The 26,818-nt window shown below is 38.4% G+C and overlaps 1 protein-coding gene across 1 annotated transcript in view; it reads left to right on the top strand.

Moving 5' to 3' along the window:
- The window catches only part of Dnaaf9 (dynein axonemal assembly factor 9), a 145,549-nt gene that overhangs the window by 82,934 nt on the left and 35,797 nt on the right, over positions 1 to 26,818 (top strand). Inside the window, exons 21-27 of the mRNA XM_026409747.2 lie at positions 61 to 148; positions 16,466 to 16,569; positions 21,230 to 21,376; positions 22,668 to 22,756; positions 23,173 to 23,274; positions 23,547 to 23,664; positions 25,974 to 26,062. Of these exons, the coding sequence (XP_026265532.1) occupies positions 61 to 148; positions 16,466 to 16,569; positions 21,230 to 21,376; positions 22,668 to 22,756; positions 23,173 to 23,274; positions 23,547 to 23,664; positions 25,974 to 26,062 (737 nt within the window). The remainder of the gene's footprint in view (positions 1 to 60; positions 149 to 16,465; positions 16,570 to 21,229; positions 21,377 to 22,667; positions 22,757 to 23,172; positions 23,275 to 23,546; positions 23,665 to 25,973; positions 26,063 to 26,818) is intronic.

Genomic DNA, 26,818 nt, shown 5'->3' on the forward strand with positions numbered 1-26,818 from the left:
GATTTTTTATTCTGTATGTACTACAAATCATCTATGTTTTTGCTTTGTTGTTCTTTAAAGGGAGATGAGTGTTTCCTGGGTACTTTTCTAACAGGAGGAGAAGGAGCATATCTTTATTCCAGCAATTTACAGTCCTGGCCTGAAGAAGGTAAGCAGCTATGGCTTTTCTGTTCTTGGCTTGTCTGGATCCCTAGTTTGCGGATATTAGCATGGGTGTTATGATTAATAATACATCTGCTGTTTGAAAAGACTTATTGGAGTTGCAGTGTCTTCTTACAGCTTTTCTCCTTTGATCCACCCACTTATAGATGAGGAAACCTGTGCTGGTTTCACAAGTACAAGGGCTTGTCCCAGGACTGCACCTGGTTCTCTTGTTGCCATCTGACGTTTCTCTCAGAATGGGTTAGAGCAGCAGCATTTCAGAAATAGAATTTGTAGACCTAAACAAAATCTGGATTAGTTTTCTACAGCTGTATAACAAAATTACCACTAATTTAGTAGCTTAAAACAACACCTACTTATTATCTAACAGTTCTGTAGATTAGAAGTTGAGGCAAGTTTAGCTGGATCCAGGTCTAATTAGGCTGAAGTCAAAGATCTGCCAGGCTAGGTTCTCATCTAGAGACTCTAGGGAAGAATCGACTCCCAAACTCATCAAAGTGTTTGGTCCACAGTTCCCTCTACTGTAGGACTAAGGTCTCCATTTTGTTGCTGGCTGCCATCCAGGGACTGTTTTCAGCACCTCTTCTCAGAGGTCTTTGCCCTGGGACCATTTCTATCTCAGCAACCAGAACCAACCTTGAAACTCTCATATCATTCTACCCTCTGGCCCTCAAGATTCATATCCCTCCCTCATGTAAAATATAGTTACCTCCTTTTAAGGATCTTATCCCAATATAGCAATAGTTCAAAGTCCTAAATCTCATGGACTCAGATATCCCAAATCTCATCATTGAGATCATCTGAACCCCCCTTATAGACAAGGCTCAGGAGTGTAGTGTATCAAGTATAGCTTCTAAATTCAGATCATCTCCCTGTCTATGGATCTGTAAAACTAAAGAGACAGGTTATTTGCCCCCAGCTCTCCCAACATAGAAGTGCAACTGGTAAGTGTTCAGATTCCAGAAAGGGAGAACATAGAAGGTGAAAAGGCAACCCTAAAATCCTGGTAACAACTCCATTTTCTTGGTTAAAGTTGAGGTCTGGGAATTATCTCCTGCAGCTCTCAACTTTACCCTTTGGGCTCTTTGTTCTATTCTCTGAGCACATGGTTTTGCCTTGTGGGTTCTTGGTTCAGCCCTCTTCCTTTTCCATGAAAAAGAGTAGTTCCTTAATTAGAACTGAAGGCCTGGAAATAATTCTCAGTGGCTTCAGCTCTTCTCCTTTGGTTCTTGGTTCTACCCTCTGAGCTCTTGGTTTCCCTCTGGTTCATGGTTTGTGACTTTTGGCTGTGAACTCAAATTTTCATATCTCTGTGAAAGGTAGTACCCTGTTTGTGGGTAAATAGTTCTGTCAGCCTGCTTCTTGAAGTAGATTTCTCAGAGTTCAGCAGCTTCTTTTCATTTTTCTCTTTTCTGTCTCTTTCAGTCCAAGCTGGTAATATTTTTACTGATAGTAAATTTCTCAAGAACGTTTTTTGGTCTTGCATGGATTTCATGGAGATTTACTCCAGATTCCTTTTTGGCTTCTTCAAAATACTTCCATGTGTGTATGTGGTCCTGGGGATGGAACCCTGGACCTCATGCTTATAGGCAAGCGAGCTATAGGCACCAAGTAACATTTTATTGTAAGTCCTATTATTTCCCTGTTGAATATAGTCTTTTTGTTAAGGAAGAGTTCTGATTTCACAAATTCCTCAACCTCTACTGAGCAAATCCCCTTTCTGGATGATTTGTTCTTCTTGTTGAAAATATTCTATCTGGTGGCAAATTCCTCTCCCTGTTCTCAGATCACTGGTTTGGCTCTTCCATTCATGTAGAAGACAAAGCGCAAGGAGTTCTAGTTTTCAGACCACAAAGTGCTGAGGTGGTTGTAGCATCTGTTACATGCCTATGTCACGATGGGCCTTTCATTTCTGCATTTCCAGGTCCTGGTGCAGAAGATGTGGGATTTAGAAAGATTTGTGGAAGTCACTCAGTGTGTGTCAGTGCTACCAGCTGTGGAGCAAGATCACATAGTGTTTGAAAGCAGGTTGTAGGCACAACACAGAGTTGGTTGTACACTGTCATCCTTGAGCCAGTTATAGTATTTAACAAAGACACTTGCCCAAATTAGATTGCGGCTTCTTAGCAGAGGACCTTATTAGAAAACAAATCCTACATTTTATTGATATCCAGCAAGGTTCAGTATATCCTAGGTCTCTGTTAGAGGATAAAAGACACAGCCAGTGATTTCTGTGTCCTTGTCAGTCACATTCTTTCAAGAGTTTAGATTTCAAACTTTTTTAGTTCCTGAGGGAAATCTAGTTTTCTGAGATAGGAAAATTCAATAGAAGTAAAAAATTTAAACAGGAGGCTGTATGTTAAGCATTTTACCACTTCAGGGTTTAGGACAGAGATTAACTGGGTTTGTGGGGCTTGAAATAAACATTTCGGGGATCTCTTACAAGAAAACATTGTAAAATGGGTAGGACTTTTCTCAGGTCTTGGAATGGAGCTTAGTCAGGTAAATGGACCTGAAGCTCAAGTATCGTTAAGTGTCTTGATAAATCTGCCTCTAGTTGAAACTGGATGAGTTTGAAATTTCTGTCTTTTTCAACCCTTGAAAATATTTGTTTTGAGCATTCAAATCCTGAGCCTCATAGAAGGGGAAAACTTTACTAAGTTTGTAGTGCAAGTTATTGGCAGCATCTATAGGATTGTCCATGTCTCAAGGGTAGTTCAGGCTTTCTGACTTTTGTCCACTGGACTACTTGGTGGTGAAAATAGTGCTTCCTTTGCATTGAAATGCTTCCAGCTCTGGAACCTTTTCCTTTTCCCAGCTAGTGGCTTCTGCTATCATGAGACTTCTTGTTATCCAGCTTCCCATTCATTCATGTCCTTCATGTGCCCTTCTCTTCCCACCCTGCTGACTGTGGCGGGGCAGGCTGCTCAGTACCTAGTCCTTAAAAACTTGCTTTAGAGTTTTTACCACATATGCCTATATCCCTAAACAAAGTCCTGTTTTTGAACTTGAACCAGATAGAATCATACTGTGTGTGTTCTTGTTCTTCTGGGGCTTGCTTTTTTTTTTTTTTTGCTCAATTTTATGTTCCTAAGATTCATACAGATTTTTGTGATATTTATTTGGGAATAGTACAGCATTGCGATGGGATTCACATGCCATAGTAAACTACGGGTGTATTCAGAGTGGCTGTGGCAAGAGGAAGTTTTTAAAGAAAAAAAAAATGGGTAGGATTACATCAGATATTTTGAAACAGTCGTTGGCCACATTGATTAATAACAAGTGGCATCAGTCTAAGGTTGAACAGATGGTTGCTGAACAGATATTCTTGGAGAAGTGTGTTTTGTGTATGGCTGTGGTGGCCTCTGTGAAAGCTTGTGGTTCTAGCAGTCTTTTGTGGTAGTTACTATCAGGCAATCATGCGCAAGAACTCTTCCTTCCATAACTTCTCAGCTTTATTTACTTTTTTTTTTTTTTTTTGGTTGTGTTGATATAAGTGACTCCATTTTGATTTCTGACAACTTTCACGTCTCTTTCACAGTTGTATGTAGCCATATAACTCATTCAACATGGCTCTGTAGTATTCCTTGGTATGAAGATTAGCTACTTACCATTTTTACTCTTGATGTAACATTTGGATTATTTTTAGTTTTTTGCTGTTGCAGACAGTATTGTTATTGAACATTCTTATACATATTTCTTGGTTCACTTGGGTAAAGTTTTCTTCAGAATTGGAATGGGGAGGAGTAGATTGGGATTTTAGGATGAGCCCATGCACAGCTTTTATCAGTGAAGTCAGAGTGATTGTACCAAGTTATACTTCTACCAGCAGCATATAATTGTTTCTGTTTTTCAACATTTTGGCATACTTGTTTTGCTGGTGTTTGCCATTGCAGTGAGTGTATAATGCTATATCATTAGGACTTTAATTTTTATTTCTCTGGTTATTAGTGAAAGCTGATCATATTTTATTTATTGGCCTATTATACTTCCCTTTTGTAACATGTTTGTTTTTGTCTTTTGCTCATTCATTTTTGGTGTTTTTGTTGTTGTTTGTCATTGTTATTTTTAAGAATCAAAGTTCTCAGGGCTGGGGTTGTGGCTCAGCAGTAGAGTGCTCACCAAGCACATGCAAGGCCCTGAGTTCCATCCTCAGCACCACATAGAAGTAAATAAAATAAAGGTATTGTGTCCAACTACAACTGAAAAAAAAAAAAAAAAGACCCTGGGTTCAGTTCCCAGTACCACAAAATAACAACAACAAAGTTCTGTATAGCCTGACCTGGTGACACGGTCTTGTAATTCTTGCTACTTGGGAGGCTGAGGCAGGAGCATCACAAGTTTGAGACGAGCCTGGAAAGCTTAGCAAGATCCTGTCTCGAAGGGCTGGGTTATTAATTTTAATGTAGTCAAAATAATTCATCTTTTCCTATGTGATTAGTATATTTTGGATCTGTTTAAGAAGTATTTCATCTCCTGTGATAATTTTTTCAGAATCCACTTAGATTGATCTTTGAAAGTGATATGACATAGGAATTTATTCTTTTGTAAATGTAGAAAAGCACTTGTTTAAGCAACAGTTGTTGAAAAGTCATTCTTTTACCACTGATCTGCAGTGCCAGCAACTGTTATAAATCAGATCACTTTATGTGTGCTCCTATTAATAGGATTTCTGTTCTGTTCCATTATTCAACTTGTCCCTGAGAAAATACCATTCTGTCTAGATTTAGATTTATAATATATTTATATATAGTGTCTAAGTCTGCTGAGACTGCCATAACAAAATATTGTAGACTGGGAGGCTTAAATAACAAATTTATTTCTCACAATTCTGGAAGATGGGTAGTCCAAGATCAAGGTATAGCAATGTAAGTTTTATTCTGAGGACTCTTGTCTTAGCTTGTAAGTGACTACAGCTCACTGTGTACAAATGACTTCTCCTTTATATCCAAAGTTTGAAAAGGAGGGCATGCTCTCTGGTGTTCCTTCTTTATAAGGGCACTTAAATTCCATCAGACCGGGCTGCGGATGTGGCTCAAGCGGTAGTGCGCTCGCCTGGCATGCGTGTGGCCCGGGTTCGATCCTCAACACCACATACAAAGATGTCGTGTCCGCCAATAACTAAAAAAAATAATAATAAAATGTTAAAATTCTCTCTCTCTCTCTCAAAAAAAAAAAAATTAAAAAAAAATTCCATCAGACCATCCCCTATTCTCATGACCTTATCCAACCCTAATATCCTTCCAAAGGTCCCATCTCCAAATATTATCACTTTGGGAGTTAAGGCTTCAACGTGGACTTTAGAGGGGACACAGACATTCAGGCTATAACATAGTTGTAAGTTCCTCTATTTTGTTTTTCTTCTTTAGGAGTACTTTGGCCGTTCTTGGCAGTTTGCCCAAATCTGTTGACGCTTTCAAACTGACTTTTCAAAATGATCAAAAAACCTACTGGAAGACAGGTGCAGTGGCACATACCTGTTATCATATCAGCTTTTGAGGAAACTGAGACAAGAGAATTGCAAGTTTGAGGCCAGCCCCGGCAACTTAGAGAGACCCTGTCTTAAAATAAAAAATGAAAATGGCTGGAGTTGCTCAGTTGTAGAGTACTTGCCTAGCATGCTAGAGACACTGGATTTGATCCCATAAGGGGGAACCTTATGGGTTTGATTTTTTTTTTCTTATCTGAAATTGTGTGGAATTTAAAGATTACTTTGGAGAGAATTGATATTTTTCACCCTATCAAATAAGTAAGCCTGGCTTTTCCAATCCATGTAATTTTAAATATCTTTTAATACAATATTGTAATTCTCTATTTTGTATCATTCTTGCTATTATATATTATATGTTTTACTATTATGTTTTTATTGCTAACATATCTAGGATTATAATAAATTGTAGTGGAATTGTTGGTCATAAGAGCAACTACATTCAATATTTGTATATTGACTTTGTATTCCTTACTTCATTAATTTTTTTTTTTTTTTTTTTTTGCCGTGCTGGAGATTAATCACAAAACACATGTGCGTGGCAAGTGCTATAGTATTTAGGTACACCCCCAACTTCTCAATTCCTTATCCCAATAATTTAGATTCTTTGGAGTTATATATATGGGCACTCATATAATCTATGAATTAGATGACCTTTTTTTCTTTTCTGATTTTTACTTTTATTTCTTACCTTGCTTTCACTGACTCAGACCATTACACATTTCATTATACCAGGGAATAAAAGTGTTAACAGTGGGCAACACAGTATTGTTCCTAACGGAATGCTTTTCCTGTATGTTTTGATATTGTAGGGTTTTTTGGTTATTGTTTTGTTTTTGCTTCTATTTTGTGTTTGTATACTAGGGATTGAACCCAGGGCTCATACATGCTAGGCAAGCACTCTACCACTAAGCTTCATCTTTAATTTTTTTATGTATTTTGATTATTTATATATTTATTCATTTTTTGTGGTGCTGGGGATTGAACCCATGGCCTTGTGCATGCCAGGCAAGCACTCTCCCAACTGAGCTATATCCCCAGCTCTGTTTTTATATTTTGAGACAGGATCTCACAAGTTGCTTACGCTGCTGGCCTTGAATTTGTGATCCTACCTTAGCTCCTCAAATCTCGGGATTACAGGTATGTGCTACTGTGCCCTGCTCATGACTGTTTCTTGAATTTTATTAAATTTGTTTTATTTTTATTTGTGTTCTTAGATAAAATCTCACTATGTTTCCCAGGCTGGCCTGGAACTCCTGGGCTCAAGGCTTCTCCAGCCTCAGCCTCCCAAGTAACTGAGACTATAGATGTGTGCCACCACACCTAGCTTCAAATGTTTTTTCCCTCTGTTTTCAAATTTGTTCCTTTAATCTATTAACATAATAATGTTTATTATTTGATTTTTCTAATATTAAGCCTATTCTGTATTCATGAGAAGAATCGGATCTTTTTTTTTAATGTATTGCTAGGTTCAATTTGCTAATAATTTTGTCAGAATTATTGTATCATAAATAGTATTAACTTCAATTTTCCTTTTTTGTATGGAAAATTTTTAAGTTTTTTTTTTTGTGTATCCCTTTATGGTGAAATTGAGATTTGAGTTATTTATTCCTTAACTCTTTGGTAATACTTACTTATAAAGCACTGATGACGTGACTTTTCAAATTTTTATGTATTTGTTTGTCTTGATACTGAGGATCAAACCCAGGGTTTCTCATTTCTCACATGTGTGGCAAGTGCTCTACCAATGAGCTATATCCCCAGCCAGCCCCTCAGGAAAGATTTTTATTTACTAATTCAATTTCTATAAATATAGGATTATTTAGATTTTTAATTTCTACTTGAATTAGTCTTAGAAACTTAGAATCTTCTATGAAGTTTTATGAATCTTCTTAAATCTTTGGCATAAAGAAGGAAAAAAATCTCAAATTTTTATACTTTAAAGATGTTATTTTACTCTTCTGTCTTCTTATTTGTATTGTTTTTGAGCACAAATCTGCCACTCTTACCTTTGTTCCTTTCCATAAAATTTATATTTTTACTGTCTGGCTTTTAAGATTTTCTTTTCTAAGATATCATGACATTAAGCAATTTAATTTTTGTTTCCTTTTTTTGGAAGGAGGATTAGGGACTGAACCCAGGGCCTTGTGAACACTAGATAAGCACTTTATCACTAAGCTACAGCAATTTGATTTTGATGTGACTTACTGTGGATTTTTTCATTTACTTCCATTTGGGATTTGCCAGTTGCTTGAATCAGTGGATTTATACTTTTTCCTCAAATTTTGAAAATTTCCTGCCATTAAGAGGTTTTTCTTACTCCATTTACATGTGTATTGGGCTAGACAAAGTTGTCTCACAACTCCCTGAATACAGTTGTTTTCAGTATTTTTTCATTTTATTTTTTATACTATTTTTGTGTATAATCATTCTTTTTTTGTTTTTGAAATCTTGGGCTAATTTATTGTTTTTTTCCTCTCTGTGGCATCTCTAACATATAGTCATTGAACCTCTGCTGAAAACATAATCATTCTTTTTTATTGGAGAATTGGTTCTAGACTCCACTACCCACTTCATGAACATCAAAATCTGCATGAACTCAATGAAGTTCCTTATATAAAATCACATATTATTTGCATAAAACCTAAACAATCTTCCCATATACTTTATTTGAAATTTTTTTTTCGAGAGAGAGAGAAAGAGAGAGAGAATTTTAATATTTATTTTTTAGTTTTCGGCGGATACAACATCTTTGTTTGTCTGTGGTACTGAGGATCGAACCCGGACCGCACGCATGTCAGGAGAGCGCGCTACCGCTTGAGCCACGTCCCCAGCCCAAAAAATTTTAAAATTTGTTCTAATTAGGTATACATGACAGTAGAATGCATTTTGACATATTGTTCACAAATTCCTCTGGCTGAACATAGTGTAAAGTCACACCACTATTGTAATCATATGTGTATATAGGGTAGTAATGTCCATTTCACTCCATTGTCATTCCCATTCACCCCTTCCCCTCCCCTCATTCCCCTCTGCATAATCCAAAGTTCTTTCATTCTTCCCTCTCCTCCCCATCCCCCATTTTTTATTAGCTTCCACTTATCAGGGCAAACACTCAGCTTTTGGTTTTTCAGGTTTGGTTTATCCATTTACCTGCAAATGCCATAATTTCATTCTTTTTTAAGGCTGAGTAATAATATTCCATTGTGTATATATACCACGTTTTCTTTATGCATTCATCTGTTGAAGGGCATCTAAGTTGGTTCCATAGACTTATACTTTAAATCATTTCTGGATTACTTAAAATACCATGTGGATACAATATAAATCATTGTAATATGTATTGTTTAGGAAATAGTGACAATAAATTCTGTACATACATAGTATAGATGCAACCATCATAGGCCTAACTACATGGCACACCTCAGTAGCACCATAGCTTTTTTATTTATTTATTTTTGGCACTGAGTGTTGAATCCAGTGGTGCTTTACTGCCGAACTTTATCCCCAACTCTTTTTATGTTTTATTTTGAGATAGGACCTCACTAAATTGATGAGGCTGGCCTCAAACTTACCTTCCTCCTGCCTCAGTCTCCCAAATCTCTGGGATTGCAGGCATGTGCCATTGCACCCAGCTAACATAGCATTAAAACAAAACAAAAAATCCACAAATATTTTCCACCTGAAATTGGTTGAATCTACAGATATGGAGAACCAAATGTATTCTAATGTCTTTTCTTTTGCCTTTTCTAATGCCATTAATTTATCCAGTGTATTTTGCTTCTCAGATATTATATTTTTTTGTTTGTTCCAATTACTTATTAGTTAATTATATATGACACATAATACTAAATGGAGTATAACTTCTCATTCTTCTTGTTGTATATGAAGTAGAATTACACCAGTCATGTAATCATTTATGCACGTTGGGTAATAATGTCCGATTCATTCAACTATCCTTCTTACCCCCATACCCCCCTCTCGTCCCTTCACTTCCCTCAGTCTAATCCAAAGTCCCTCTATTCTTCCCTAAGCTTCCCTATTTTTTGTGACTAGCATCCACATATCAGAGAAAATATTCGGTCTTTGGTTCTTTGGGATTGACTTATTTTCCTTAGCATGATATTCTCCACTTCCATTCATCTACCAAAAATTGCCATAATTGTATTCTTCTTAAAGGCAACGTAATAGTCCACTGTGTATTTATACCACATTTTCTTTAACCTTTCATTTGTTGAAGGGCACCTAGGTTGGTTTCATAGTTTAGCTATTGTGAATTGAGCTGCTATAAACATTGAAGTGGCTGCATCACTAGAATATGCTGATTTTTTTTTAGACAGAGAGAGAGAGAGAGAGAATTTTAATATTTATTTTTTAGTTTTCGGCGGATACAACATCTTTGTTTGTATGTGGTGCTGAGGATCGAACCCGGGCCGCACGCATGCCAGGCGAGCGCGCTACCGCTTGAGCCACATCCCCAGCCCAGAATATGCTGATTTTAAGTCCTTTGGGTATATGCTGAGGAGTTGGATAACTGGGTCAAATGGTGGTTCCATTCCAAGTTTTCTGAGGAATCTCCATACTGCTTTCCATATTGGTTGTACCAATTTGCAGTCAAAATTCAATCTGGGCCTTGTTTTTACATCTTCCATACCTCAAATTACTATGATTCAGTCTTCTAGTTTCTTAAACATAGGGATTACAGTTATAATAACTGTTATTATTATCTTTTTCCCCCTCTAATCCTATTATCTGTGTCTTGCTTTTAAGTTTTGTTAGGCAGGAGGCAGAGTAGCATTTAATTTAGGGCAAATTTTGCCCCACTGCTGAGGCAGAATCTTTTTGAGTACCTAGTGTCCTGAGAAGTAATGAGGATTTTGACTGAGGCTAGTGGAAATGGGCAGAATTTCCAGTGCAAGATGTGTATTCATGTTTTACATCTGAATGTCTAGTTTTTGTAGTACCATTTGTTAAAAAGACCCTCCCTTCTTTGTACCTTTGTTGAAAATCAATTGACCATATATATACAGGTTCTGCTGTTTCCTACAAGCCTCAGTGAATGGTTGGCATTCCAATAGCTCCTTCATTCTCCTAATAGTGATTTAGGTTTCAGTGTTTTTTCCATTGGGCAGAGATTGTTCAACAATGAGGACCAGGGATTTGGGTCACATTAACACATGGAGCAGTGAACACATCCTGAGAATTCTGGGGACCAAACTGATTTTGACCTTTATCATCTGCTGCCTGCTGCCTTCTTTCTGCACCCTTTTATATTTGTCTCATGTCCACATGCAACTGTTGAGGGACACTTAAAAAAGAAAGTTCTCTACAGTGTTGAGCATGAATCAATCATTCAGCTGCATGTTACCTACAACACTCTTGGGAACAGAATATTGAGAAAAGCTAGCAAATCACAAAAGAACACAATTGGAAATCCATTAGTAAGAAAGCAAACACAGACAAGACTAAGTAGTATTTAGTATTTAAGAAAAGAAGAAGGGTGGTATGTGGTAAAATTATACCAACTTGAGTTATATTAATTTCCTCTGGTAATGCTGCCAATTAGGAAGGGCATACAAGGGACTTTAAAACTAGTAGTAATGTGTGATTTCTTAGGTGAGGTAGCATGTGCACATTCAGCTGGGTTTTGGTGGTGTTGTTTTAGTCTTTTTCTTTAAATGACATGTATACTTTTCAAATACTTTCATGGACATAGAATGAAAATCATTCAACTGTTGTATTTCCCCAGCAGTGATAAATGTTCTCTCTCCACATAGCACTGTTGGAACACTTATATTTGTACAGCTAGTTGATTGAAGGAGGAAAAAACAAATTCTTTTTTTAATTAATTAATTTATTTTAATTATGTATACATGACAGCAGAATGCATTTTGATTCATCATACACAATTGCAGCACAACTTTACATTTCTTTTTTTTTTTTTTTAGAGAGAGAGAGAGAGAGAGAGAGAGAGAGAATTTTTAATATTTATTTTTTAGTTCTCGGCAGACACAACATCTTTTGTTGGTATGTGGTGCTGAGGATCGAACCCGGGCCGCACGCATGCCAGGCGAGCGCGCTACCGCTTGAGCCACATCCCCAGCCCAACAACTTTACATTTCTATGGTTGTATACAATATAGCATCATGCCATATGTGCAGTCATACACGTATCTAGGGTAATAATATCTTTCCTGCCCCCATGCACCCTCCCTAGCCTCCCTCCCCTTTGCCCAATCAAAGTTCCTCCATTTTCCCATGCCTCACCCCCTTCCCTGTTTTGGATCAGCATCCACTTATCAGAGAGAACATTCGGCCTTTGGTTTTTTGTGATTGGCTTACTTCACTTAGCATGATATTTTTCAACTCCACCCATTTACCTACAAATGCCATAATTTTATTCTCTTTTAATGCTGAGTAATATTCTGTTGTATATACATATCATAGTTTCTTTATCCATTCATCTGTTGAAGGGCATCTAGGTTGTTTCCACAGTTTAGCAATTGTGAATTGAGCTGCTATAAACATTGATGTGGCTGAGTTACTATAGTATGCTGATTTTAAGTCCTTTGAGTATAGACCAAGGAGTGGGATAGCTGAAAGAGAAATTAGAACACTACCCCATTCACAATAGCCTAAAACACACACACACACACACACACACACACACACACACACACTTGGGAATCAATGTAACACAAGAGATGAAAGACCTCTACAATGAAAACTACAGAACACTAAAGAAAGAAATTGAAGAAGACCTTAGAAGATGGAAAGATCTCCCATGCTCTTGGATAGGCAAAATTATTGTCAAAATGGCCATACTGTGCAAAAGCACTATACAGATTCAATGTGATTTCAATTAAAATTGCAATGTCATTCCTTACAGAAATAGAAAAGGCCAAATTCTTCATTGACACTTGGTATCTTGTTTTGCCCTGAGGTCTTATTTTTCTCTCTTGTTGTGCTTTCAGAGATAGAGAGGTTAGTCAAAGGCACAACTATGCTGCAGTCCCCTGTTGTTCCTTGGGCTTTGAGGGGAAATTTCCTCTTACCTGGGTTTTCTAATTTACAGAACGCAACAGGAAGGTCAGAGCTCATCCACTAAGACATTAAGGATGAGATAAGAAGCCAGGGAGATTTTCTCAGGAGTTTTCTGGCCTCAGTCCTGAGAAACCCCTGCAAAGGTCTGTCCCTTTTGCCTATAGTCTAACAGTCAAGAATTCAGAGCAGACACTGGATGCAGTGGCACCCACATGTAATCCCAGCAACTTGGGAAGAAGAGGCAGGAAGATTGAAAGTTCGAAGCCAGTCTCAGCAACTCAGTGAGGCCCTCAGCAACTTAGAGATACCCTGCCTCAAAATAGAAAATAAAAAAGGGCTGGGGATATTGCTCAGTGGAAAAGTACCTCTAGGTTCAATTCTCTGTTCCCAAAAATAAAATAAATAAATAAATAAATATCATCATCATCATCATCATCATTGTCCAGAGCAGGCATCAGAAGTTTTATCCCTAGGGTCTGTGGATTAGGAGAGACCAGGGCACTGGCACTGGACCACCCAGTGAGTCAGTTTATTTTTCTCATGGAGCCCTGAGGATAATGACAGAGGTACTGCACGCTCATGAAAGTCACAAGACAGTAATAAAATTAGATTGGGTTTAGAGTCTAGAGGGAGACTTCCTTATGTACCCCTTTCCTGTCTTCACAGTGAAGAGGTAAAATGCTCTAATTCTTCTCTAATATTGACTCCCCCCATCCCCAGGTTTTAGAAGGATTTTGAGGTTTGTCCATTGGTAGTGGACTTGTTTCTAAGCAGCTCCACTTAACAGATACACAAGGTGGAGAGGGAACCCAGGACATGGAAGAGTACAAGTACCAGACAGTAGGTAGAACAGTTTCTACTACATGATACCTGGGAAGTCTTTTTTTCTGGAAGGGTAGTTTCATATATAGAAGAAGTTGATGAGGTTGTAGTTTTAGGAGAGTGTTGAAGGTTGTGGATGGCTGTGGTCTCAGTGGAGTTCCTGAAAGGAGCTGGGAGACCATAGTAGACAGGTTGCTGAATGGCACTGTGAGCCTGTTGAGGCTGGAGAGTCAGGGAAGGCATGTCATTAGATTAGCCACATGTGGCTCTGGGAAGAGGAAAATGAAGGAAAAAAGTGGTGAGGGAATTAGAGGAGTCCAGCATGGTACTGTGTCTTTGCCTTCATCACCAAGTAATTCTATGACTTTTGGGGAAATCTCTCTAAACATGAGTCTGTTCATTAGTCCTGTAAGAATCATTAACCACCTCTTGCTCTGAATTCTTTAAAAAAATTTTTTTAGTTGTAGATAGGCAGAATACCTTTATTTATTTATTTTAAAAAATTTTTTTAGTTGTCAGTGGATCTTTTTATTTATTTATATGCGGTGCTGAGAATTGAACCCTGTGCTTCACACATATTAGGCAAGCATTTTACCACTGAACTATGATCCCAGCCCCATTATTTATTTATTTAGATGTGTGCTGAGGATCAAATCCAGTTCCTAAATGTGCTAGGCAAGTGCTCTACCACTGAGCTACAACCCCATCCCAGATATTCTGAATTTTTTTAAATTGTTTTTTAGTTGTAGATGGACACAATACCTTTATTTTATTTATTTTTATGTGGTGCTGAGGATTGAACTCAGTGTGTCACATGTACAAGGCAGGTTCTCTACTGCTTAGCTACAGCCCCAACCCCTGCTCTGAATTCTTGACTATCAAAATGTAGTAAAGCGACACATCTTTCAGGGGTTTCTCAGGACTGAAAAGGAAAACAATAATGTTTGTGATATGCTTGGTGCTTAGGAAATACTAATAAAATCTGCTCCCATCCCTTTCCCTTGACAAAATGGAGATTAAAGGTATGTCCTTGTCCCAGGGAATCAACCCTTGATGTGAATGAGAGGAATGTCAGAAATTTCTGAATTAGGGGGAAATAGGAGGACTGTAGACTCTCAGGGTTCAGTGGCATCACAGGATGGGTTGTTGTGAGAGCTAAAAGGATAGGATGCTGGAGTCAGAGAGTAGGCTCTGGGGTTGAAGATATCAGAAGATGAATGTTCCAAGTGTTTCTTCAGTGCTATGGAGTTGGCCTGGAAGAAAAGTGGGGTCATTTTGGCCTGAGTGTTCCTCTGATCTCTCAGAAGGAGTGGGAATACTGGCTTTGGAAGGGAAGCACCTTGAAAAACTATTGGAAATATTGTGGCATGATCAGGGCAGTAGATGTGGACAGTAAAAAAAGGGATTGTGTCTCCAAGGGAACAAGAATATCAAGATTGGAGAAGACGGACCCTAAAGCAGCAGTGAGGAACTTGGGTTCATTCCAGGCTACATGCAAGGGAGTGCACAGGGAAATCTAGGCTGTACTTGTTGGAGGATGGGAGGGTTACAGGACTTGAAGCTGGATGCCTTGAATTACACTGACTGCTACTGCTGCCTCAGATGGAATGGTTGGTATGTCTCTCTGACTAAACATCTATTTCTTCTTTTCAGTCAGGCTTCATCCCTTCCTCTATACCTAAAAACTGCCTCTGTCTCTCCCATTTTTCTCCGTTCTCCATTAATACACACTTACTAGACCTCTTTCTTCCTTCTGAAACTCCACCTCCTCAGGAAGCTTTCAGAACTTATAGCTTCAAGGTGGAGGCAGTACTCGGGTTCCTGGCCTTTGCACTTCTCATCATTGCAACCTCCAGAACTTTGGAGCTACTTTTCTAGAACTACAAGTCAAGGAACCAGTTTCTCTTCTTTGTCTCTAGTCCTTTGCCTTGGCAATAAGGTGTTGGTGACAGTATTTTCAAGCCTGTGCTTTGAGCTACCTTATCTCTGTAAAAATCTGTCTCTGTCCCCACCAAATTAGCTAACCCATCATCCCAGTACTGTTTCTTATATAATTCATCTTTGTATGTGAACACTTACAAAGAAAGGCTGTTATAGGAACAAAAAGGATCCAACTTGAACCAGCTCCCAAGAGCAGCTTCACTCAAGAGTCTAATGGATACTCTGGTTGTTTCCTTTGAGGATCCAGAGCAAGTCCAGGCCAAACCTTAATCTTCATCATTTTAGTTATACATCCTTTCTGTAGTCTGCTTCCTAGGACATAGACTGAGCTGTGTAACTGTCCACTGAGAAAACAACAGTCGTTCTTAGATCTGAATCCATGTCCTGAGGAACTCACATTCAATGCCTAGCTGTCACTTGTCTTTTGCGCACATGCACACACATACGCATGTGTAAGATAAATAGATGGGGGGAGAGAGAGAACATCAGAACAGCGGGCACCCAGTGTCTGTAGAACCCATTTATTACCTAGTCCAAATATTCTTTTTCTGGACACATCACAAACTGAGACCCTTCAACTGAAATCCCAGTGTTTCTTCTTGAGCCATAAGTAAGGAATGTGATCTCTTTAGAGCTGATCCAGCTTCTGCCAAGGCAAAAGAAAAGAGAATCTATAAACTCAGTAATGGAGCAGACAGAACCAAAGTCTTAAGAGTATTTCCTTGAAAAGCACCTGTAAGGGCATGTGAATTTTGCCCCTCCCCAAGGCTGATAGTTTATACACTTGCTGTTTTTCTAATTTTTATGCAAAGACACATGGCAATGGCTTAATTTCTCTGAGGTTACTTTGGCTTTTCCAGAGCATAGCACTCACCATACAAACTAAGAATATAAATGCTACTGATACTGGTCTCTTGTGTGGTGTGCCCTAGTACCTGTAAGAAGAATATTGGATTCTGGTCCACAGGACCCAGCTCTACAGCTCTGACCAATCTTCTTTTTCTTCCAGGAAACTTGCATTTCTTCTCTAGTGGCCTTCTGTTTTCTCACCGTCATCATGGAAGTATCATCATTTCCAAGGATCACATGAATTCCCTTTCCTTCTATGATGGGGTAGGTGTTTTACAAGTGCTAGAATCCTATGAGGTAGGCATTAACAAGACTTGACAGAGAGAAGCAGCTCTGAGAGGTTAGCAAACTTGAGATAAAACGAATCTTTTAAAACTGAAGATTTAAGTTGTGGTTTGCTTCATCACCACCTCAGATAAGTCTCATTCTATATTCTTAACCACTAGAAGAACTAAAAATCCAACCTATTAGCTAACTCTGCTCTTATCTAGGTAACTCTAGGTGAGAATTTTCCCCACTGTAGTCCCAGAAGGAACTATAATAGGGGTGAATTGTTGGAAATTGTTAGATCACAAAATAAGGTCATTTAGTCATTAGTCATAAATTACTACAGGCTAGGTATGGTAGGGCATTCCTGTAATCCCAGTGGCTTGGGAGGCTGAGGCAGGAGGATCATAACTTGAGACCAGCCTGAGCTTGGGTGTATTCCTTAGTACAGTAAATAAAATGTACATAAGTACTACATAATGTATAGGTTACCTGAAAAAGTTGTTTTGTACTCATTTTTACTTAGGGAAAAACCTATCTTCCAGATGAAGGGAAATTTTTTATTCATTATTTGCTTGAGATTACAAAAGGAAGTCTTGAAATTAGATATAATTAGAAATTCATCTTATTAATACATAAAGCTGCAATTTTATGCTTAGGGTCTTTATGATGAGAATCATATAATTCAAAAATTGTTTTAAGGTCTTTCTGATAATCCAAGAACTAAATTCTCCGTTGCACTTGCCTTAATACATAGCTTTATTATAGTAATTTTATAGTTTTTGAAATTGGACCTGTATATGTGATGTAATTTAGAAATGTGAAAACAAATTTTCATTGTCAATATATAAATCTTTTTATATACATTAATTATTTTCTATAACTTTAAAAAAGAAAAAAAAACTTCTAACAGTCTAGCAATTGTGTGCAATCATGAAACAAACCATTATCACAAAACAGAAAATTTTCTTTTTTTTAAATTTTTTTGTAGTTGTAGATAGGCAGCATGCCTTTATTTTATTTGCTTATTTTTTTATGTTGTGCTAAGGATTGAACCCAGTGCCTCATAGGTGCTAGGCAAGTGCTCTGCCACTGAGCCTCAGACCCAGCCCCCAAGAAGATTTTCTTTACCCCAAAGTCTCCTTATGCCCTTCCTCCTACCTCTGGTTTCCTCATGCCTTTCCTGCACTCCTGGATTTTTATCCCTGTAAATTAGTTTGCATTGCTGATATATCATCAAGTATTCTGTACCCTTTTGAGTCTGACATTTTCTACTCAGAATGATTTTTAGATTTATTCCTATAATATATACGAATAGTTTGTGCCTTTTTCTTTTTGCTTCTTTTGTTTGAGTAGTATTCCATTGTATGGATTTATTGTAAAGATTTTTAGACTAATTAGTAATATAAAACTCTAAAGATATTTGGAAAAGAGAATTGGAAGGCAAAAAACACTGGAAAAATATCTTTGGTGATTAAAACTAATGAGTTAATATTTCTTTTCTATAAAGAGCTCTATGTTTTTTAACATGAAAACACTGATTCCTAAGAGGCATTCTTAATCAATAGAGGGAAGCACATCAGAAACAGCTATCATATGTAATAGTAAATAAACAAAGAGTAAATAAGAGAAGCAGTTAGCAGAGGAGAAATGGAGTAGGCGATATGAATGTCCAACCAAGGGAGTGGGGGTGGGATGCCTGAGATGAGAATAGAGGGCAATCATTGAAAATGTTTATAGATAGTATATAAATTTTTACAGATGGTATGGTATATGGTAATGGTTAGTTCAGTCTTAAATATAGAATATGGGCAGGGGGGCCCTGGGAATGTATCTCAGTGATAAGAGTGCTTGCCTAGCACACGTGAGGCCCTGCGTTCCAGCCACAGGACTGGGGGTTAAAAAAAAAAAAAAAAAAAAAGCAAACAGGATATGGACCCAGATGTGGTAGCAGATCCCTGTAATCCCAGCGATTTGGGAGGCTGAGGCAGGAGGATTATAAATTCTAGGCCAGCTTCAGGAACTGAGGGAGACTCTCAGAAAGGATGAGGATATAGCTTAGTAGTAAAGTGCCCTTGGGTTCAATTCCCAGTAGCACCAAAAATAAATAAATTTTAAAAATAATGTGGATCTGTAAATATGATTTTCTACCACATCAAAAGGGTAAGTCAGGGGCCAGGGCTGTGGCTCAGTGATAAGAGTATTTGCCTAGCATGTGTGAGGCCCTGGGTTCAATCCTCAGTACCACATAAAAATAAATAAATGAAATAAAGGTCCATCTATAACTAAAAAAAAATATTTTTTAAAAAAGGGTAAGGCAGTGAGTTAAAAAACAAAAATAGAAAAAAAGCCAAAATATTAGCTATAGTTGGGTTAAGGATGAGACTTTTTATCAATTTTTTAACCTTCATTCCCTGTTCTATTTTTTCCAAAAATTTATTTAATGAACAAACTACTAGATTTTTAAAAACAAAAAACAAAGCCCTTTCCCTCTAATATCAGGAATAAGATTAGGATGTCAGCCTGCTTTTGCCACTTTTATTCTAACAGTTTTGCAAGATCTAGCTGAAGCAATTAGACAAAAAGAAGAAATAAAAGGTATCTAAATTGGAAAAAATAAGTAACATTATAACTGTTCATAAATGGCATGACCTCACATCTGCAAAACCTTAATCATTCCATAAGAAGCTTCTAAAACTAATAATTCACCAAAGTTGTATGATAAAAAATCAACATACAAAACTTAATTGCATTTCTACTTCCTAATAATGAGCAATCTGAAAAGGATATTAAGAAAGCAATTCCAAGGGCTGGGGCCGTAGCTCAGTGGCAGAGCATTTACTTAGCATGTGTGAGGCTCTGGGTTCGATCCTTAGCACCGCATAAAATACTGAACAAATAAAGGCATGCTGTCCATCTATAACTGCAAAAAAAAAAAAAAAGAAAGAAAGAAAGCAATTCCAAGCCAGGTGCAGTGGCACACACCTGTAATTCTAGTGGTTCCAGAGGCTGAGGCAGGAGGATCACAAGTTCCAAGCCAGCCTCAGCAAAAGCAAGGTGCTAAGCAACTCAGTGAGACCCTGTTCCTAAAAAAAAAATACAAAATAGGGCTGGGGATATGGGGATGTGGTTCAGTAGTAGAGTGCCCCTGAGTTCAATACCCTGTACCAGCCCCCCCACCCCCAGCAATTCCATTTACAGTAGCATCAAAAAGAGTAAAATACTTAGGAATAAATTTCAATGAGGAAATAAAAGATTTGTTTACCCAAAACTATGAAACATTACTGAAAAATTAAAGAAAATCTAAATGAATAGAAAGACATTCATTTTCATGGATCAGAACATTTAATATTATTAAAATGACAATATTGGGACTGGGGTTGTGGCTCAGTGGTAGAGTGCTTTCAACTATAGTAGAAAATTAACTCAGCACCACATAAAAAAATAAATACATAAAATAAAGCTATTGTGTCCAACTACAACTAAAAAATAAGTATTTAAAAAAAATGTAGTTAAAAAAATGACAGTACTACCCAAAGCAATTTGTAGATTCCGTGCAGTCCTATCAAAATCCCAGTGGCATTTTTTGCAGTATATAAATTTTTACAGAAGTAGAAAAACCATCCTAAAATTTATATGAAATTTAAAAAGGGCCTCAATTAGCTAAGACAGTCTTGAAGAAGAAAAACAAACTTGGAGCTCTCTAACTTTCTGATTTCAAAACTTAAAATAAAGTTTCAGTAACCTAACAGTGTAGTACTGACATAAAGTCAGATGTATAGACCAGCAAAATAGAATAGAGAGCCCAGAAATAAACTCCTCATTTGTGATCAAATGATTTTTGATAAGGATGCCAAAACCATTCAGTGAGGAAAGCACAGTCTTTCAAGAAATGTGCTGGGAAAACTGGATATCCCATGCAAATTAAGTAGAAAAATTAACTTAAAATGAATAAAAATCTAAGGAGAGGGAGGGGAAGGAAGGAGGCCTGAGAGTAGGAAGGATGGTGGAATGAGATGGACATCATTATCCCAAGTACATGTATGAAGACATGAATGGTGTGTCTCTGCTTTGTGTACAACTAGAGATATGAAAATTTGTGCTGTATATGTGTAATATGAATTATAATGCATTCTGCTGTCATATATAACAAAATTTTAAAAGTATTAAAAATGAATAAAAAATCTAAATATAAAAGCAAAATGATGAACTGTTTTTAAAAAAACATAGAGGAAAAGCTTCATGACATTGGGTTTGTCAGTTATTTCTTAGATACTGCATTGAACGCACAAATAGCAAAAGAAATAATATATAAATTAAACTTTATCCAAAATTAAACTTTTGCACATCAAAAGACACTCATGTGAGTAGAAAGAACCAAAGAATGGGAGACAGTATTTGCAAATCATATATCTGATTAAGGTGTTAATATTTTAGAAGGAATTTTGAGATGACATTTTTATTTTTGGAAAAAAATTCCTGTGCTGCCCAATCTCCTATAACTGTATTGGAAAGCCCATCTATTATTGAACCCCAGTAAATCACTCAGTGTGAAATAACTGCACTGAAATTGTTCTTGTGTATTCTGATTTTAGTTCTGAGGACAGGCATCATGAAAATGAGTTTTCTTGCTAATGCTACTTTTTTTTCTCCTTAGGATTCTACCAGTGTTGTGGCTGCCCTTTTTATCAACTTCAGAAGCTCATTGCTTCCTCATCTCCCAGTTCATTTCCATGGATCAAGCAACTTTCTGATGATTGCTCTTTTCCCCAAATCAAAGATATATCAAGCATTTTACTCAGAGGTAACATCCCGTCATTTTTTTTCCTTAGCAATTTAAACAGTAAGATAGTGTGTCAGAGCTAATGGTGTAGTGTGAGAGGGCCTGGCACAGAGGCAACTTCTCTATATATTCTTTTGGTTCTGGCATGGTGCTCTTGCTAGTGAGGAGTAAGAGCCTAAAGGAAACTGAATAAAAGGGTTTTCAGCCTTTAAAACAAAAAACAAGCAAAAACTTAAAGTTAAAAAAAAAACTACTTTTCCCTTCCCCCACTTTTTTCTTGGTCCTGGGGATTGAAATAGGGGCGCTTTACCACTGAGCTACATCCCCATCTCTCTTTATTTTTTGAAACAAGGTCTTGCTAAATTGCTTATTGGGTCTTGCTAAATTTCCTAAGGCTGGCCTCAAACTTGAAAACCTACTGCCTCAGCCTCCTGAGTTTCTGGGATTATAGGCATGCACTTCCACACTTGGCTGCTTTGTCCCCTTTAAATCCTAATTAGACTTATTTTCTTTCAGCCATTTTATCGAATCATAGGACCTACCTATTGAACTAGAGCTCTCCACCTTATCCCAGGCTCTCCTTCCCTATGGGTCACAGCCCTGTCCTTTTGAATAGTCCCACCTGGCAGCTGGCCAATTGTAGGTACTTAGCACAGATTGCACAGGAATTATCTGACCCACTTAGAGACCAGGCAGCAGCCAATCAAACTGATGGTCAGCTTCATGACTGGGGGAGATTCTTGGAAAGGTGTGATTACAGCAGCTTGTGAGAGGACAGTGTCCCTCCCCCAGGACAGATTCACAGAATGTGGAGGAACAAGAGCTGACTTCAGCTACAGATTGGCTTCTTCAGTTAGTCTATTCTTCCCCCTAACTATTTCCTGGACTTTCTACCTCCTTGCTGTTGCCCTTTCAATCTGGGAACCTAGAGACAGCCTTTCAGATTCTCTTCAGCCATTCTTCTGCCTCTAGACAGAAGTTACTTAAACCACTGATATCTACTTTATCTCCAGGAAAGAGCATGCCCCTATTTCCTAGCACCTTCTTCAAGGCTTCCTGACCTTTGGAAGAGCAGAATCCTCAAGGAGCGGAACCCAAAAAGATAGTTCTGATTCTGAAAAATACAGAACAAAATTGCTTCAGATCTTATTTAAAACAGCAACAACAACAACAACAACAAAACCCTGTTTGTTAAAATGGTTTTTCTCTGCACAGACATTCTAGATTTTCAACAATCATCAAATCCCCATGTGGGTTCCATATCCTGTTGTTGGGTTTAAAGTATTCTTTGCTCAAATTCTGTTTTGTTTAGGTCTTCTCCCCCTGGCAACAGCAGGATAATTCAGGGCTCTCTTTAAAAGTGATCCAGGAAGATGGATTATCTGTGGAACAAAAGAAATTGTAAGTGGCTGCCTTCAGTGTTTGTGCTTGCTTCCCTAAGCTTTGTGGGTGTGCTTTCTGCAGGATGACTTACATTAAGTAACACAGGGGTCTTGGCTTCTGAAAGGGCCAGCAGTCATTTCAGTGTTGCCAACTTGCAAGTAGCTAGTGCTCTTGGGAAATAGAAGGCAAGAGAAATGAAATCTACTAAGAATCAGAAACTGATACTACTGTCAAGGGCTTTCAGACCATTCATCCTATGTGGGCATGCCAGTCGTCATGCACTCATACCACATTTTAAGTCAGTGAGATGCTTATTTTGGAAGCATTGACTCTGTCATGGGATTTGGCTTGAAAGCCTGCCTCAGAACCAGTTGTGTAAAGTATGCATGCTGTATGGAAGTGGAATTCTAATCTGTGATCTTTTGGTATTCTAGGCACTCTAGTGCACAGAAACTCTTTCGTGCCCTGAACCATCCTGCTGGGGAGAATTGGAGTTCTTCAAAGCTGCTCTCAGCTAAACTCCCAGAGCTGGACTGGTGAGCTTTGGGTGTCTGATTTTAGATGTTTAATGTTCTAGCTTTTGAAATGTCAGAAACCTCAGGGTTGGTCCTTTCTAAAACCCCCCTTTTCTCCATAGTTTCTTAGGGATCCTTGTAAAAAGGAAATAGTGATGCACCATATACAATTTTATTCTCTAGAGAGAATTTTTCTAAGGCTTATTTTTTGCAGTTCAGTAAGAAGTTGCTGTGTGGGCAGATCAGGCAAAGCTGGTGATGGTGACATGTTAGCACTGTCTTTGTTTTTCCAGGTTTCTTCAGCATTTCGCTGTCAGCAGCATTAGTCGGGAGCCTGTGATGCGGATCCATCTTCCGATCCTGCTGCAGCAAGCTGAAATCAGCCCTCCTCACAGAGTAGAAAATGACAAGGTAGAAAAGCTCACCAAATATGCTGGGAATTCATAGGAGGATAATCCTTAAAGCCTGCCCTTGGGTCTTTTTTGTCAGTTAACAAAAGGAGCTCAGGTGGAGTCCCTTTTATAAGACGCTCCACCTCCTTGGATACTGATGTAATGATATACATGAAACCTGCTCTTTACAATGACTGTGTCAGGCCAAGTCTCATGACAGTGATAAATCCTGGCATCTTGCCATGCCCACCCTTTGCTTTTCCAGGTCTTTTAAACTTTCATTCAGTGCTCTCAGCTCTTTCTGGTTGTGCAAAGGACTTACTTAGCAGTGGATCTGTTGCACTTAATAAGGGTTAGAGTGCCCATGTTATTTGGGCCTGGGTGGAATCACCAGAGTAAGATGATACTCTATAAACATTGTTCTCCACAGAGTGAATTTTAACTACTCTTTCCTCACACTTCCATCCTCTTGACCTCCTCCCACTGTCCGTTTGTTCCTTCAGGAGACATATGTTGTAATAGACTCAAAGAGGGCATTCGTTCCTGTGCAAATCAGCTGCAAAAGGAAATAGAGTCTCTAAACCATTAGAAGCATCATTTGTTTCCCTTAGATGAAAGTATAAAATGTTTGAAAATGCTTCTTATATTTTATTTAAAAAGGTGCTATCAAGTTGGATGTGGTGGCACCAACCTGTGATCCCAGAGACTCCAGAGACTGAGGCAGGAAGATTACTAGTTCAAGGCCAGCTTTGGCAACTTAGCAAGATCATGCCTCAAAATTAAGTAAAAAGGGCTAGGGGTGTGGGTCAGTGGTAGAGGGCCTCTAGGTTCAATCCCAAGTACAACAACAAAAAAAAATTAGAAAGTGTCTGCCTTTATATGTATGTACTGTGATATGAAGGGCTAAGACCTGGGCAGAGTGAGGAGTAGGAGTAGTAGTGATATGGGGAAAGCTGAATGGAGAAGGATAAACAAAATGTCGATGTGGAGTACTGCACAGGATCAATAAGGATTACAGTGTACAGGCCCTGGTTAGAGGGGAGGAGGAAAAGCTCTGGGTTCCTACACATATAAAAAGCAGGATCCCTAGCCATCTTTGTGCTGATGTGATCAGCTTGGATGGTAAGGGCCACAGGGATTAGCTTGAGTCTATGTTACCTGTGACTAGGCCTGTCTCAAGGAGTCTTGCCTATTGTAAAATAAAACAAAATACGTACTTATTGAAGTCTTTGCTATGCTCTGTCATTTGCATAGACATCATTCAGTGGTTGCCTGATTCCTGCTTGATCCCTTCTTTTTCAATGAATTTTTTTTTTTTTTTTTTTTTTTGGTACTGAGGATTAAACACAGAGCTTTACACAAGCTAAGCAAGTACTTTGCCACTGAACTAAATCCTCGGACCTTTTTATATTTTATTTTGAGACAGGGTCTCAAGAAATTGCTTGTGCTGGCCTTGAACTTGCAAATCCTCCTGCCTTAGCCTCAAATACCTGGGAATACAGGCATGTACCATCACACCCAGTCTCAGTGAATTTCTTGAAAGGCTTTATAGTATCTACCTAAAGAAGGACCTGTTTTTTTCTTTTTTTTATGTGTGTGTGTGTGGTGCTGAGGATTGAACCCAGGGCCTTGTTCATGCAAGGCAAGCACTCTACCAACTGAGCTATATCCCCAGCCCAAGAGGGGCCTGTTTTTTGTGGCCATGTAATGAGGTGAGGACAATCCAGCTGGCTTCTCTTTTCCTTGGGAATCAGAAGTGCTTCCCATGCCCAGTGAATTTTGTTTCAGGCCAGGCCATGTGGCTCAGGGACACAGGCAGCCAGGCAGAAACATCCACAGGGCAGCTCCTGTCCTCTGCCAAGTTTGTCACACCAGTGTAGCCCAAGGCATTTTTGTCTCAGACCTCCTTTCTGCCTATTATTTTCCTAAGAAGTATTATTGTTGGAAATAGTCATCTTATCCCTGAATGTCTGCTTTACAAAAGAGGTTTGTGGTCTCAAGCAGATCGGCTTTTTAATACATTATATTTTAACTGATATATTCACAACCTGTTTCACAGCAATTAGAATAGTAAGACTACATTGTATATGGTATTTGTTATGTGCCAGGCACTATTCTAAGCATTTGAAATAAATTAAGTCTGTTACTCCTCACATCCAACCCTACAAGATAGATTTTGTCATTGTCCCAAGGTCACAGAGCTGATGAATAGTGGTGCTGAGGTTCAAGCCCTCAAAGCCTGACTCCAGAAGTTCATTTCTCTTAACTTCTTACTCAGTGCTGCCTCTTGGTTGAATTGCAAACCCACATGACTTTTCTTTCATGTAGGTAATTATCAGCATTGTAACTGGCCTGCCAGGCTGTCATGCTAGTGAGCTCTGTGCTTTTCTGGTCACCCTGCATAAGGAATATGGCAGGTTAGTATGTCTGCTGCCTTTGCTTTGGGAATGGGATTCTATGCCTGGGCCTGTATATTAATGGGGTGACTTTAGACTTCATACTGATCTTTGGTGCAACTGGTATTGGCACAGTAGTCATCCATCCATCTGTTCGTTTAACACACTATGCTGAGTGCTTCCTGTATGCCAGCTACTGATCTAAGTGTAGGGAATACATCACTGAGCAAAACAGAAGAAAATCTCTGCTCTAATGAAGTTTACATTCTAGTTTGGGAAGACACTTAACCAGGTAAGGAAAATAGTCTATATTAGCTAGTGTAAAAGGCTTTGGAGAAAATAAAGCAGAGAAGTGCAGACTGGGAGAGGGATTGAATGGATGGTTAGGGAAGACCTCACTGAAAAGGTGATATTTCCACAACGACCTGAAGAAATAAGGGAACTAACCATTTGGTATCTGGGGAAGAGCACAGCAGCAGGTTGAGCAAATTCAAAGGGATGGGAGTGTGCCTGATCAGCAGGGGGATGGTCAGTGCCACTGGTGATCATAAGAACTTGGGAGCTGGTAGAATTAGTGAACCTTCCATGACCACAGAGGGACCACATGAGTACTGGTATAACTGGGACATGTTGGCTCAGGTGAAACTGGGAAAGTTATTCATCCATCACTTCACTGGACTGGCAGATGATTAATCAACTCTTCTTGACTGACCTGGGTACAGAATATCTAGTCAGTGTACTCCAAAGTAAAGTATCCTGCAGGAGGCTTTAAAGGAA

This window comes from Urocitellus parryii, chromosome 6 (assembly GCF_045843805.1).
Source record: "Urocitellus parryii isolate mUroPar1 chromosome 6, mUroPar1.hap1, whole genome shotgun sequence".
Taxonomy (NCBI): domain Eukaryota; kingdom Metazoa; phylum Chordata; class Mammalia; order Rodentia; family Sciuridae; genus Urocitellus; species Urocitellus parryii.